General features: G+C 42.1%; 1 protein-coding gene across 1 annotated transcript in view; it reads right to left on the reverse strand.

The window, feature by feature from the left end:
• Positions 1-15,877, reverse strand: part of MYZAP (myocardial zonula adherens protein) — a 98,404-nt gene that overhangs the window by 81,538 nt on the left and 989 nt on the right. The window contains exon 2 of the mRNA XM_050968013.1: positions 5,492-5,581. Within this exon, the coding sequence (XP_050823970.1) occupies positions 5,492-5,581 (90 nt within the window). The remainder of the gene's footprint in view (positions 1-5,491; positions 5,582-15,877) is intronic.

Consider the following 15,877-nt stretch of genomic DNA (forward strand, 5'->3'; position numbering starts at 1 on the left):
TGCATCAATAGAAAGGAGTACTTCTCTATAGTATTGCAGGCTCTTGTGGATAATCATGGGCATCTCATTGACATCAAGGCAGGCTGGTTCGGGAAGGTACATGACACATGTATGTTCAGGAACACTGGCCTGTACAGAAAGCTGCAAGCAGGGACTTTCTTTCCAGACCAGAAGATTTCCGGGGGGCAAGGGAGGAGGAGGAAGAGGGGGCTCAATGTTAAAATACCCACAGTGATCCTGGGAGATCCAGCATATCCCTTACTTCCATGGTTCATGAAGCCTTACAAGGGAAACCTGGACAGCAGCCAGGAGCACTTCACCAATAGGCTGAGTTGGTGCAGAATGACCATGGAATATATATTTGGCATATTAAAAGTGCATCTTTATGGCCTTTATGGCAGATTAGATCTAAGTGAGGAAAACATTCCCATAGTCATAGCTGCCTTCTTTGTGAGGAGATGGGTGAAAAGTTTGACTAGGGGTAGAGCGCCGAGGCAGATCATCTAATTGCTGATTTTGAGCAGTCTGATACCAGGGCTATTAGAAGGGCACAACAGATGGCAATTCGAATCAGGGAGGCTTTGAGGCAACATTCTGACAATGAGAACCAGTAATGTATATTTCTGTTCAGTAATCTGTTCATTATTTTGAGTTTTCTTATTTTCCCTAACACTTGTGATGTTTCCCAAGTGGGATTTACCATAAGCAAATGATTAAAATGCATGCATATGTTTTACTACCAGCAGTTATCGCTACATGTGGAATCCAAATAAAGACTGGTTATCTTTCAGAGAGTTTGTTTTTATTAAATACCAATTAACAACCAATACAAAAGGCTTGGTGGGAAGGGAGTTAGCAGTGCAAGGCAGTGGATGCTCTCAAAGCTGTGCTTAAGTCCAGCTGTCATTTTGGAAGCTGTCCAAAGGGGTGGAGTGAAGAGGATACTGAGATGTTCCAAATAGTTGGAAGGAATGTGTGGGAGGAGTTTGGAGAGGGCATGGAAAACAGTTCTGTATTGGCTGCAGGGAGTGGGGAGGGACGCAAGCATGCATTGGTTCTGACTGAAGTGTGATGAGGATCTTCGGCATCTCTGTTTGCTCCTCCATGACTTTTATCATCTGCTCATGGGCCTTTTGAAGGCACTCCACACTCTCCTTTCTATCCCATCTTTCCATTTCTCTCCCCGTGTTCTCTTTTTTCTGCCTCAGATGATTGGAGAACCCCGCAGAACATGTTCTCCTTGCTTCACCTTGGTCACTTCCTTATCTGATGGAGGCGTTCCACCGGTGTGTAGGTGGTTCCCCTGAAGGCCACATCTGCATAAGTACAGGAAACAATAATACACAGAAGCATGATTGTTAGTGCATGCACAGCACTGAATCATTACGTTAAAATACGTCTCTTTTCACATATGAATTGTTTCTCACTGTCCCCTGGCAAGCAACAGCTCAGTGAATACCCTAAACATGGTGAGTTTGGCCCAGGGGGCGGGGAGTTGGGCATTCAAGATGGGGCAAAGGATCTAAGGGGTTTTTTTAAGGGGATCACTGGAGGCGAGTGGTGACAATATTGTAAATTCTGCCACCATTTTCCACAGGTGGGGATCACTGAAGCAGATATCTCACTCCTGATGGTAAGCAAGGATGCATCTACTTCATGCATGCAGCTTCAGACCTGGCTCCTATGCTGCTTGCCTGTGCGTCACTTTGGTCCCTGCACCAGTGATTGTTGATTGGCCTGGGAAAGTTTCCTACAACAGGGGAAGGAACAAAGCAGCTCTGCCAAAGAACCTTTGACCAAGGATTGGCGAATACCTCCAGGAAAGTTTCCTAGCGATCTCTCTGGACGATTCCTATGAAATCTCGGTGTACATCAACACACTGTTCCATCACACTGCTTAGCTGCACAGGGGAATGTGAAGCACACTCAAACACACTTGTCTTGCACATTTCTATCTCTTCACCCACTTCTACAGGATACAAGGACACCTATATATCAGATAAGCAAGTGGCATCAGCTCAAAAAGATCACTTACCAGGAGTCTGCTCTCCAGCATCTTGCTCGCCGGAGATGGACTGCGGGAACTGGCTAGACACCTCCTGCATGGAGAAGAGTTCCCGATTTGCAGTACCACTGGACGACCCGGCTGTGGGCTCCATATCGTCCTCCAACTCCACCTCTAGGTCCCTGACTTTGTCCACTGTCCACCGCCTCCAGCCCCATCAAAGTATCCATAGGGCTCATGGTGGTGCAGATGGGGTCCCCGCAAGGATGGCGTCCCGCTCCTTATAGAAGCGGCAAGTCTTCAGCGCAACACCTGAGCAACTGTTTGCCTCCCTCACCTTATGGCACACCTGCCTCAGCTCCTTTATCTTCACTCGGAATTGCACAGTGTCCTGAGCGTAGCCTTTATTGCACAAGGCATAAGAAATCTGCCCATAGGTGTTGAAATTCCTTCAGTTGGAGCGGAGCTGGGACTGGACAGCCTCTTCTCCCCATATACTCAGCAGATCGAACTGCTCCAACTGTAGTCCAAGTGGGAGACCATTTGCCCCATGGAGCCACCATGGTCAGCTAGGAGACTGTGATGTGAGCTCTCCATGCTGAGCAAATAGGATGTGGAATTTCAAAAATGGCCTTTAAAGATGGAGGGATGGATGCTTGTTTACGTAGCTGCAGGGCAGCAGAGTTCGAACTGCTGACCTGAGCAGTCAGGATGGGCATTGTGGGACCTCCTGGAGGCCAATTACAGTGACAAAACCAAGTACGGTGTCTACAATAACATTTTGTCGATAAAAACTTTGCCGCAAAAAGCTCCATGACTCTCATCGAGGTGGTTTTATTTTGTGCCAAAACAGGAGAATTGTGTCAATAAAAGTGGCATTGTAGTGCGTATATCTCCCCTATTTTGTCAACAAAAGCTGCCTTTTGCCAATAAAACTGTAGCGTAGACAAGGTCTTACTCTCATATCCAACAGTGGTATTTTTCACAATATCGAGTATTTAAAGACAATACAATATTGTGATCACACAGCTTTGCTGTCCAGTGACTATCATGCTGTTCCTTTCGGTTCTTGGCACTGAACAGCTGTATTTGCATACTTTAATTGTTAAATACAAGCCTGCAAACTGAACAGTCACCTAACCCCTGTCTCTATTATCCCCATTTATAAAAGGCTATAGTTCCCTGTCTCACAAAGGCGTTCTGAGGATTAGTTAATGTTTGTAAGACACTTTAAGAATAAAGGTAATTTTATTAATGTTGAGTTAGTCGAATATGGGTGGATCAACTCAGATATTTGATCACATTATCTTATCATTCTTCAAATAAAATTTAAAGAAAGAAAGAATAAATAGAGCCCTGTCTGCATTCCCAGTTAATATGCAACCAGATAGGGTTTATACAAGCAATCATTACAGTGACAATAAAATCTATCCGTAATAAATTACAAAATTCTCTTAAAGATATTAGGTGAAAACCGATTCACAGTCAATAACTTTTTGCAGTTGTTTGTTTATATGGTGATATGCATTTAACTATCTAGAATGGCCACCGGATACAATATGATGGCATGAGGGGTAAAATGTTCCACATGTTTTTGAATATTTAATTGCAATGCCCACTGCCAACTAGATATATACTCTTGAATACCAAGAATTATTATTGACAAGAATTACTTACCTTTGGAAAACTATTGGACTGTTATAACTCAATGCAATAAGGTCATACAGCTGGCAGATAATTCTGAATTTAACTAATATAAATCATAAAACAATATGAAGGAAGAATCCAGTGTCTTGGGAATATGTAAACAAGCTTACCACTTTGCATTCTTGACTATACCAAGGATTCATACAGTTGCTCCCCCTTAATACATTCGCTGGTATAAAACTGCCAGCCTCAACTTGTGTTAAATTTGCTATTTGAATGTACAGTTGTAGGGGGAGGAGGCGGGAAATATCATTTGCTTCCTTTAAATTCAAGGCCCTACAGTGAAAAAGACTGTCAGAAATAAAAACCGTCTCAGCTCTGATCATTCATGGGCCTCTGACACTTCTTTTCATTATTGTTTCCCACCTACTACAGTCAACATATATCCTGCTAAAAAACAAACTAGAACTACTCTTAATGTGGATGGACCCTACATCCATTGCCCTAATTAATTAGCAGAAATTCCTTGGGTATCAGATACAAATGAGGAGAGGATTTAAAGTGGCAAAAAGTATTCCACATGCTACAACTACTCAGTTTAAATATTATGGGTTTGATTCTAATTGACACTAATCCATCTTCGAGTGAGTAGAAGTCACATTTATAGCCACTTTAAGATCCCTTTAACAGCACCAGAGTGATGTCAAGGGGCTTAGTGTAAATAAGAATCCAAGCCTGTATCTTTGCACAACTGATATTTGATAAACCCCTTATATTTTGACAATTTTGAACAAAATTGAAAGTAGGGAAAACATTTGTCTCTTGCTAGAATCAGGCTAGAGTTACGTTAGTTTAGACATACTATTAAGTAGTTGTGTTTTGAGGTGATCCTAATGCCGCATCACAATTCAAGCATTGTTCTGCTAATTTCTTGTTTCAGTTTGGTTTAATAAAGTGTTCATGTGGTCAAATAATAAAAGCTTTCCTTTTTAATCCTGGCTTAAAACAGGATAAACATACTTATGGCACTAAAAATCTGGCACCAAGTACTTTTTAAAAGGTGTTTAGGTGCTTAAATAACTGTAAAAATCTGGCCCTTACAGATTGATCTTGCACCTCTAAACTCACAAAGTTTTGCCACTGCTTCTGTAGGAACAGAACTGGACCCGTTGTCTCTTTCTCACTGCACTGCTCTCGCACCATTTTCTTTCCAGAAGAAACTTGATTTCCTTCTTTTGTATTTTCCCCATCAGTATTAGTCTCTCTCTTCCGTGTAATATAGTTAACAACTTACACTTCATTTTTTTTTCCTTCTTCAAAAAGTCATAGGAAGGCCAGTTCAAATATACATTTTTAAGGCCCCAATCTTGCAAAAACTTAAGTCCCACTGAAGCCAGTGGGGACCATTCATAGGTTTAAGACTTGCAGGATCAAACCCTAAGATGCTAAACTCTTTGAGACAAGGACCTTGTCTTTGCATGCACTAGTATGGTGCCTAACACAATGGGTCCCTGGTCTTGATTTGGACCTCTGTTTCAAGATTTTATTATTTAATATTTGTAAGTACCTCAGCTGCTCATCACCTAGAGCCTATGTGCTGCAAAGCTATTCTAATGCTTATACCTCCAGGCACAATTTTGCTGCCACCAACTTCAGAGCTCACCCATACCTCAGTTTTGAGCACAGTATAACTTTTATGTGAAATGTCAATTTTCTTTTCTTAAAGTTGAAATTCCCATCAATGTTAATCACAATTTCTGTGGAAGGGATGAAACAAACACGTTCTGATTGTTACCAAGTGCATGCTGGTAAACGCCAGCCTACACTCAATGCACTTACTTTTTTTGTTCTTTCAGGTTTATTTGCTCCTTGTTCAGAAAATGAGCCTTCATCAGGTGGCACTGTTAGGCGTAATCTACAGACATTCATCTAGAAAGGAAATAAAGGTTTTCTTTCAGTTTTAAGAATGCAAAGAAAAGTCATTTTAATAGACCCCTGTATAAAACAAGATGTGCTAGCTTTCGAGTTTTCATCCATGCCACAAACAATGGAAAAAGTTACTTTCTAATGGCTGGGTTTTTTAGCTGGCAAGAACTAATTCAAGGAGAACATTACATACCTGAAATAATAACATGCTGTTGACTGAAATGGGGTTTTGCTATGTTCACCCAAATGACATTGAGAACTGAAATACACTAACACTGAAAATAGTTTTCTTCAGTTTCTCTGCTTTGATTGCAATTTGGCACATCTTTGATCTTTAAAATGGGAGATTCAGTATCTGAGAACATAAAATGCTTTCTAGAACAGACCCTGTTTTTATGTCGAGGACATACCAATAGCTTGATCCTGGAAACACTCATGAGTTTAGTTCCACTGAATTCAATGAGATTAATCACATCGGTAAATTATGAACATGGCTAAAAGATCATAAACTCTTTCATAAAAAAAAAAAAGTGTAATCAAGGTCCCTCTTCCTACGTGACCTTGGAAAAGCCACTTTCTCTTTGGTGAAATGGGGTTAATAATACTGTTTCCCCCTCACCCTGTTTCCCTTTGTTGTCTGTTTAGATTGTAAGCTCTGAGGCAGGGGCTGTTTTTTACTACAAGTTTGTTCAGTGCCTAGCATGACAGGGCCCCAGTCTTGGCTGGAGCCTTTAGGTGCCACAATAAAAAGCAATAATGATTCCTAAGCAATAGATACCAACTGCTGAAATACAAAACACACACTGTCCAAACTAAAACCCAGACTCTCTCTGACATCTGCTTGTGACTGTCTAGTTGTCAGCTCAAGCTCAACATGGCTAAAAAAGAGAGTTCTTAAATTTCCCCCCAAAAAATCCTACCCGTCTTTCTCAGACACTATGGACACCACTACAGTCCTACCTGTCACTCAGGCCCATAATGTGGGTATCATCTTGGATTCTGACCTCTATGTCTAATTCTTCACAATTCTTTGTGCATAACATGTCTAAGATCCGGCCTTTCCTATCCATCCACACAGCTAAAATGTTCCTCTAGGCCCTCATGCCTCAATTACTGCAACATCCTTTTCTCTAGTGTTGACAAACGCGATCCTGTTTCACTCATATCCACTGAAATTGCTGCTGCACAGATCATTTCCCCAGCCTGTTGCTTTGACCATTTCATCCCTCTTTGCATCTCTCTATTAACTCCCCCCGCTCTGTCACTTTGAACATAAGCTACTTGTCTTCACTTTCAAGGCACTTTAGATCCATTTAGATCAGTGATACCCAGACCTCAGTGGTTCAGGAGCCAAATTAGTGATCAACATTACCCAGAAGAGACACCATAGCATGAATTCATTGTTTCATTTACTATAGTGCTATATATTCGTGTTTCAACAGTACGACAGGAAATATTTAGTTTTTACTCTCAGCCAAATGACTGACCATGTATTATTATTTTATCAACTACAGCTGATTAATAACATAGTAAAAACATCCTGATTGGTTAATAATTAAATCACAGTGTTTTAATATCATGTGCTGCAAAGAGCTGCAGAAGACACATTAAAGAGCCTCAGTCTGAGTATCACTGATTTAGATCTTTAAAAATATATATAAATTTTGCAAATGGATCCAAATACAAAAAGAGCTCAATGCCACTAATCAGCATTCAATATCAAACCTACAAAAAGAAGCCAATGTGCATGTGATGGAGGAAGTTAAATTTGGTAAGGAAACATTTTAATTTCCAGTTTCCAAAGGAATTATAATAAACAATGTGATTTATTTTTAAATGATGAATACAACTGTGACTGTCTCCACGTACACTGGCTTTTGACATTGATTAGGTGGTATCTGTAACTGTCATTAGAAGAGAATTCCAGATTCTTCCTTTCGGCCATTACAGAGAACTTTAAGGCACTTCCTGTTTATAAGTTCATAACCGTACCCTATGCTACTGAACTCCTTGACTTTGGAGTTTATTGGTACAAAATATGATCATCAGGAAGCCCATTGTACACCTCTTTTCACCCCTTTTTCCCCATCCCTTTTATTTTCACATTCCACTGTTCTTTCCGCCCATCAGTTTAGCAAGGCTCTTCTCCCTAATACATATTTGTTTACAAGCATGCACCAGAAGGGAGAGGCTGGCAGTCTTCCAATATAAGCAAACAAAGACAAACATTTATGATTGTTCTTGTGGAGACAAGCACCTTCCTGACCCCTAGGACAGCAAGGGAAGACAAGGGAATTTAGGGGGTTCCAAGGGAAGGTGATGAAAGAAAGGAGGCCAAATCTCGCTCCCACTGATTTCAGTGGGAGCAGAACTGGACCAGACAGCATTGAATGCAATCTTCCTTTCAGTGATTTGACAACCTGTATTTCTTTGATTTTAGGTATTTTTCTTGTTCACTGACAAGAGGAGGAGAAACAGAAGCATACACCATCTTTGAAGCAGGCAAAGCGCTTGGCATTCAACACAGGAGCCAGTGCGCATAGAGAGATTATAGCAGTTGACTTAAATATTCACAGTACAGTTATTTGTCAGTAATCATACTGAAATTGTACAAGCCCCCATATACTGACTGGTGAACACTGACTGTCTGCCAGAGTACAGGTAATGGGAGTCACATGCTATTTGGTTACTGCACCCAAACAATAATTATGCAGACCCGCAATCAGAGTGCAGGAAACTGAAGAACTCGGAAGACTAATAAATTAGGATTAGCAAATGTACAGCATCCCCAGCTCTTTGACTGGTTGGCTGAGACCATTCCACTTTGGAATTTACATTTTTCTTTCTCCTCTTTCTTTAAGTTTAAAAAAAAAAATTCAGGGTAGCACCCTTTTCATACTTCATTCTCTATTATCTCCCCAAAACATTACTGTATTTATATTACCATAACACCTAGGAGCCCTTCTTTTCTCTGCCTTTCATTTCCCTATCCCTTCAGCCTCATAGAAGCACGCATATGCACACACACTCCAGGAGATCAAATTTTCATCAGTATTTCTGCCATGAGTACTGCAAGCAGCAAAGTGAAACAAAACTTTACTGTTTCATATTTCAGCTTGTAATGCTCACAGAATACTAAAGGCCAGAATGCTGTAGAGTTCATCAGTTGACAAGACTGGGATCCTCCATCAAATTCTACAGACCCTTTAGGAGACATAGATGAAGAAACCACACGTCATCACTTCGCAGAAATGGAATTTGTTTACCAAACAGGACTGTACTCAGACTTTCACAATCACCATACATCCCCAATTAAATCAAAACCCATGCACCAATCCCAACACCTCTGCAAATGCCACAGAAAACAAGCACACATTTTCAAACAGAACCAGTCACTAGCCTTTTGGAGGAACCCCAGCCTGAGGGTTTGTCTCAAGGGGCTGATGAAAGAAGTAGCTACATGGCGCCATAAAACAGATTGGGCATATACTCACATAATCTCACTTAGGATCCCAGAATCTCTGATGCCACAAAACACTGAACCAACTCTCCCATTCAATTTTAATAGAAAATGTAATGGAAAGATTTTTCACACAAGCTACATACACATGCGGCCAGATCCTCAGCTGATGTTCCCTTTTGGAGAGGTAGTGCTTTGCATTGTTCGTTCGTAAATTTATTGGCCAAAAGAAGAAAACAACTGTGATGGGCTCCACAGGGAACCAACCCCAGCACTCTTCAGCTGTGGGGATCGTTGCAGAAATTCCTCAGAAAAGGACAGTACCTCAGATAAAGACTAGGGAGAGACTGACCTAAGTGCAAGGTGAAGGGGAGAGAAATATGACTGAGCTTCAGGTGAAGAAGAAATGGACAGAAACACTGGAGTTATGTGGAAAGACCCTTTCAGTTGCTATAACAAGTACTGTGTTGCTGTAGAACTTGTAGCACAGACGAGCACTCACCCATCTACCTCCATGTCATCAACAGGTTAGAATGAAATTGACCGTATCAAGCTATTACTGACCTCCTGTTAGATGTAGGGGTGTAACTTTGATTTTTATAAAGAATCAGAAACAATCTAAAAAATCCATAACTTGTAAACTTTATAATTTGCAGTGACCACAGTTTTAACAAACTACTCAATGATTAAAGTAATCCCAATTTGACCAATACTATGTGCCCACTATTTAATCTGTGATAACCACCAACCCATGAGCAATATTCCCAGAGCTACTCTGAATGTCATCTGTGAGACTGATGAACACACAGGGAAGCAAAGACTGGTTCACTCCAGCTTTTAATATTAGTTTGCCAAATGGAATGAAAGTTAACAATTGGAGACATGCTTATCAGCTTCTAAGAAGCTAGTAGGTTATCACCAATGAGAGTTTGTTGCAATACAGAACTTAAAAAGAAAACACTGAAGGTTAGTTTAAAATTTTAGAGTATATTAAAAAAATATAGGGCCCCATTTCCACAATCCTTAGTCACATTGAGCAGCACACTCTCTGAATAAGCAGGGGTCTGCTTTACACAAGTAAGTATGTCTACACTACGAAATTAGGTCGAATTTGTAGAAGTTGATTTTTCAGAAATCGTTTTTATACAGTCAATTGTGTGTGTCCCTACACAAAATGCTCTAAGTGCATTAAGTCGGTGGACTGCGTCCACAGTACCGAGGCTAGCTTCAACTTCTGGAGCACTGCACTGTGGGAATCTATCCCACAGTTCCTGCAGTCTCTACCGCCCATTGGAATTCCATTGAGATCCCAATGAATGCCAGCATCACAGAAGCTTTGAAAACCAGTTTCATGACTGGTCAGGCTACAGTGTGAAAGTTCTGTTTGTTTCTCCTTGATGAACCCCCCCCATCCCCTTGGTTCACTCTACTTCTCTGTAAGCTAACCACTCTCCCCTCCCCCTTTGATCACCACTTTCAGAGGCAATAAAGTCAATTTTGCTTCACATTCATGCATTCTTTATTAATTCATCACACAAATAGGGGGATAACTGCCAAGGTAGCCTGGGAGGGGTGGGGGAGAAGGGAAGGACAAGGTCACACTGCACTTTAAAACATTAAAACTTATTGAATGCCAGCTTTCTGTTGCTTGGGCAGTCCTCTGGGGTAGAGTGGGTGGGTGGCCGGCCAGAGGCCCCCTCACCGTGTTCTTGGTGTCTGGGTGAGGAGGCTATGGAACTTGGGGAGGAGGGCGGTTGGTTACACAGGGGCTGTAGCAGCAGTCTGTGCTCCTGCTGCCTTTCCTGCAGCTCAACCATATGCTGGAGCGTACGAGTTTGATCTTCCAGCAGCCTGAGCATTGACTCCTGCCTTCTGTCAGCAAACTGATGCCACTGATCATCTTCAGCCTGTCACTTACTCTCTTCAGCCCGCCACTTACTCTCTTCAGCCCGCCACCTCTCCTCATGTTCATATTGTGCTTTCCTGCACTCTGACATTGTCTGCCTCCACACATTCTGCTGTGCTCTGTCAGTGTGGGAGGACAGCATGAGCTCAGAGAACATTTCATCCGAGTACATTTTTTTTGCCTTCTAATCTTTGCTAGCCTCTGCGAAGGAGAAACACATGCAGCTGGTGGAGATAAAAAAAAAAAAAGGAAAGTGGTAGTTAAAAAGACACATTTTTAGAACAATGGGTACACTCTTTCACGGTAAACCTTGCTGTTAACATTACATAGCACGTGTGCTTTCGTTACAAGGTCGCATTTTGCCTCTTATTGAGGCCCTGCTGGTTTGGTGTGAGAGATCACTCACGCAGGGCCAGGCAACAGAATTCGGCTTGCAGGCAGCCATGGTAAGCCACAGCCTTTTGGCTTCTTTAACCTTCATAACATGTGGGAATGGTTTCAAACAGCAGCGCCCTCATTCCCATACTAAGCAGCCACTGCGTTGGCCATTTAAAATGGGTTGGCAATTTAAAAGGAGGGGCTGCGGTTTCCGGGTTAACGTGCAGCACAAACCCAACTAACCCCCACCTCCACATACAATTCTCTCCCCTCCCTCCACCACTTAGCTAACAGCGGAGGAAACTTCTGTTCAGCCGCAGGCAAATAGCCCAGCAGGAACGGGCACCTCTGAATGTCCGCTTAATAAAATCACCCTATTTCAACCAGGTGACCATGAATGATATCACTCTCCTGAGGATTACACATAAAGAGCAGATGTTCTTTGAAAGCCAGCAAACACCAGGACCATACGCTGCAATGCTTTGTTCTGCAATGATTCCCGACTACATGCTACTGGCCTGACATGGTAAAGTGTCCTACCATGGAGGACGGAATAAGGCTGCCCTCCCCAGAAACCTTTTGCAAAGGCTTTGGGAGTACATCCAGGAGAGCTTTATGGCGACGTCCCTGGAGGATTTCCGCTCCATCTCCAGCACATTAACAGACTTTTCCAGTAGCTGTACTGGCCGTGAATGCCAGGGAAAATTAATCATTAAACATGCTTGCTTTTAAACCATTTATAATATTTACAAAGCTACACTCACCAGAGGTCCCTTCTCCGCCTTCAGGGTCCGGAAGCCCACCTTGGGTAGGTTCGGGCGATACTTGCTCCAGGTCCACAATGAGAAACAGATCCTGGCTGTTGGGGAAATTGGTTTCTCTGCTTTCTTGCTGTGAGCTATCTTCCTCATCCCCAAAACCTGCTTCCATGTTGTGTTCTACTCCATTGACGGAGTCAAAGCACAGGGTTGGGGTAGTGGTGGCTGTACCCACTAGAATGGCATGCAGCTCATCAAAGAAGCGGCATGTTTGGGGCTGTGACCCGCAGCAGCCATTTGCCTGTCTGGTTTTTTGGTAGGCTTGCCTGAGCTCCTTGATTTTCACGAGGCACTGCTGCGAGTCCCTGTTATAGCTGCTGTCCTTCACGCCCTTGGAGATTTTTTCAAATGTTTTGGTATTTCGTTTACTGGAACGGAGTTCAGCTAGCATGGATTTGTCTCCCCATACAGCAATCAGATCCCATACCTCCCATTCGGTCCATACTGGAGCTCTTTTGCGATTCTGGGACGACATGGTCACCTCTGCTGATGAGCTCTGCATGGTCACCTGTGCTGATCAGCTGGCCACGTTGGCCAAACAGGAAATGAAATTCAAAAGTTTGTGGGACTTTTCCTGTCTACCTGGCCAGTGCATCTGAGTTGAGAGCACTGTCCAGAGCGGTCACAAAGGAGCACTCTTGGACAGCGCCTGGAGGCCAATACCGTCGAATTGTGTCAACACTACCCCAAATTTCACCCAGCAAGGCCGATTTCAGCGCTAATCTCCTCGGAGGTAGAGTAAAGAAATCCATATAAAGAGCCCTTTAAGTTGAAGAAAAGGACTTCGTTGTGTGGACACGTGCAGGGTTAAATCGAGGTAACGCTGCTAAATTTGACCTAAAATCATAGTGTAGACCAGGCCTAAGAGTAACAGATGCAAAACCTGAACGATTATTTTGACAAATGTTCTGCACTTTTTTTTTTTAAAAAAGCAAAATACTAGTGAAATATGTGGAACCAGAATGCCAGCAATAGGGTTTGAATGACAAAAATGATTTTTTTTTTAAGCAAAATAATTAATATTTGTCTATTGATAATCTGTCCTATCCTAAGATCTCCATACTGCTTCCACTGGAATAAGATGCTCAATATTGACCCAACTACTGAAAATGGAAAAATTCCCACTGACTTTAAGAGGGTGTGGGATCGAAAAGCCAGAGAGGTTTTTGGTTATGCCAGTCAGGGCCGGCGCTTCCATTTAGGCGGCCTAGGCAATCGCCTAGGGCGCCAGGATTATTGGTGGGCGGCATTTTGACGGAAGGGGCGGCAGGCGGCTCCAGTGGAGCTGCTGCAGTCGTGCCTGCAGAGGGTCCGCTGGTCCGCAGCTGCGGTGGAGCGGCCGCAGTCGTGCCTGCGGACGGTCGGCTGCTCCAGTGGCTGCGGTGGACCTCCCGCAGGCACCATTGCGACAGCTCCACCGGAGCCGCGGGACCAGGGCACAGGGCGGCGAAATTGCTGTGCGCCTAGGGCGCTAAAATCCCTAGCGCCGGTCCTGATGCCAGTAAAGATACAATTGCTTCTGGCACTCAAGTGGTTTGGGGATTGGAATTTTGTCCAGTAATTGCCCGCTGCTTGCCTCCATAGCCAATTTTTTTTTTAAATCTTTACTTAATGGTTGAAGTTTAAGAACCACTCACTCTGCATAGGGTCGGAAGTTATTCTAAACTTCTGAAGACAAGACAAGACAAGAAACAAGTCTCTAATTTCAGTCAGTGCAAAAAGATTAATCCGGTGATAAGCGACAATTGACAGACAATTCCTGGAAAAAAGTCTAATTATAACCATCTTACATTCATCTCTAAAATAACATGATTAATGAAACTTTTCCTGTGATCGCAGGTAGATGGGACTATGACATCTTGTCTTGGGTGTAATTTTACTTAATTTGTTATTCTAACTGTTTTCATTCCCTTGCTTGGGAGCTAGCATTTCGCTACAAAAGAGAAAGGCACTACTCTAAAGAGAGTTTTACTTGCAAATTAATTCTGTTGTTCCTATCAGAAAAAGGTACAGTGTTCTTACAAACTACCAGAACTACATATGTTTACTTTGTCCTGGAATGTGTGCTAGAGTAGATCAAGTAAAAAAAAAAAAAAAAAAAAAATTTGCATTCTAAAATATACTCTTAATATTAACCTGTTTAGAAGATATCAAACATGAAACTTATTATGAATAGTGAGGATAGAAATCACTTTATTCTAAAGAATTAGGAAATATGGCCACATTATACTATGTAACTCTCCATTCAAATACCTTATTTCCTTATTATTACTATAATAATAATTGCAGTTTCCAAAGCTTTCTAATTTTCAGTTTTAACAACTTTGCTTCTCACCCACTATGAGTCTAAGTTTGTGTACTCCTTATATTTGTGATGAAGAGTGAATTCAGAGAGTTAACTGGCTCCTAGCGTACGAACACAGGTGACTTTGTTACAGGAACTTCAACAGTCTCACTGGTTACTGTATGCAACAGGTGTCATGATAACATTCCTCGCTGGTTTTGTTTTCTCTGATGAACAGGTGGGTGTTGCTGTTAGATGAACAGACAACTATTATGTATTCCAGAAACATTACAGACTTGAAGAAGAGCTCTGTGTAAGCTCAAAAGCTTGTCTCTCTCATCAACAGCAGTTGGTCCATTAAAAGATACCGGCTTTGCCTACACTAGCACTTCTGTCAGCAAAACGTTTATTGACCATGGGTGTGAAAGAACACACCCCGACCAACATAAGTTTCACCGTCAAAACCCCAGTGAGGACAGTGCTTTGTCAATGGGAGAGTGTTTACCACCGATATAGCTACCACCACTCATTGAGGGTAGTTTAATTATGCCAGCGGGAGAGGTGTTTCCCATTCGCATAGAGCGGCTACACAGGAGACCTTACAGCAGCGCAGCTGCAGCAATATAGCTGTGCCACTGTAAGGTCTGTAGTATAGACATTCCCATTACCTCACCCACCTTGTCTCTCTAAAAACATTACAATCGCACAATAACACTGGTTTGTAATGATAAGCTCATCCCTGATCCTTGTTGATTTATTGCCACTACAGCAGGTAAAGAATGTTTGTCCTCTCATGATAACAGCATATGTTGTTATACTACTGAAAATGCTATTTAAAGTAGGGTGGGTGTGGGGACATTCTTGTCACTATATCTGCCAGAATTTTAACAACATTTAGAAGAGTTGCCAAGCAGATTCACACATCATTACTGATCTTATCTTGATTATAAAAGATTCCAACATATTTAAATATTGTTCTATTTAAAAGGCTCATGGGTTTAAAGCAACACCCACTAGCTACAGCATCTAAGGCATTCATCCTTAATCTGTTGTCATCTGAATGTGAAAGTCCTTGATTCTTTAAATCCAGCTGGATGTTTACAAACAACCACACACAGAATGGCACACCTCCCCTCCTGGAAAAACTGGAGCCACAATATTATGATTAGTAAAAGAAAACCTCATTGTAGAGCCCACAAAATTTGACCCTGTTTTCAGCAGATAATTAGACTGGAACAGAAACAAAGATGAAGCACTGATGAGGCATGGGGAGGGGGTGGGGAGAGAAGTCTGCCAAAACACATAGAGGGAAAGTTTGTGCTCTAATTAGTGAAGATTTAAAAAAAAAAAAAAAAAAAAAAAAAACCCGAACCACCACACACACACCCCAACATTATTTTGCAGTATCCTGCAATATTTTCTTTGAACTGTTCTTGGAAATTGTGCACCGTCA

This window comes from Gopherus flavomarginatus, chromosome 9, assembly GCF_025201925.1.
Source record: "Gopherus flavomarginatus isolate rGopFla2 chromosome 9, rGopFla2.mat.asm, whole genome shotgun sequence".
Classification (NCBI taxonomy): domain Eukaryota; kingdom Metazoa; phylum Chordata; order Testudines; family Testudinidae; genus Gopherus; species Gopherus flavomarginatus.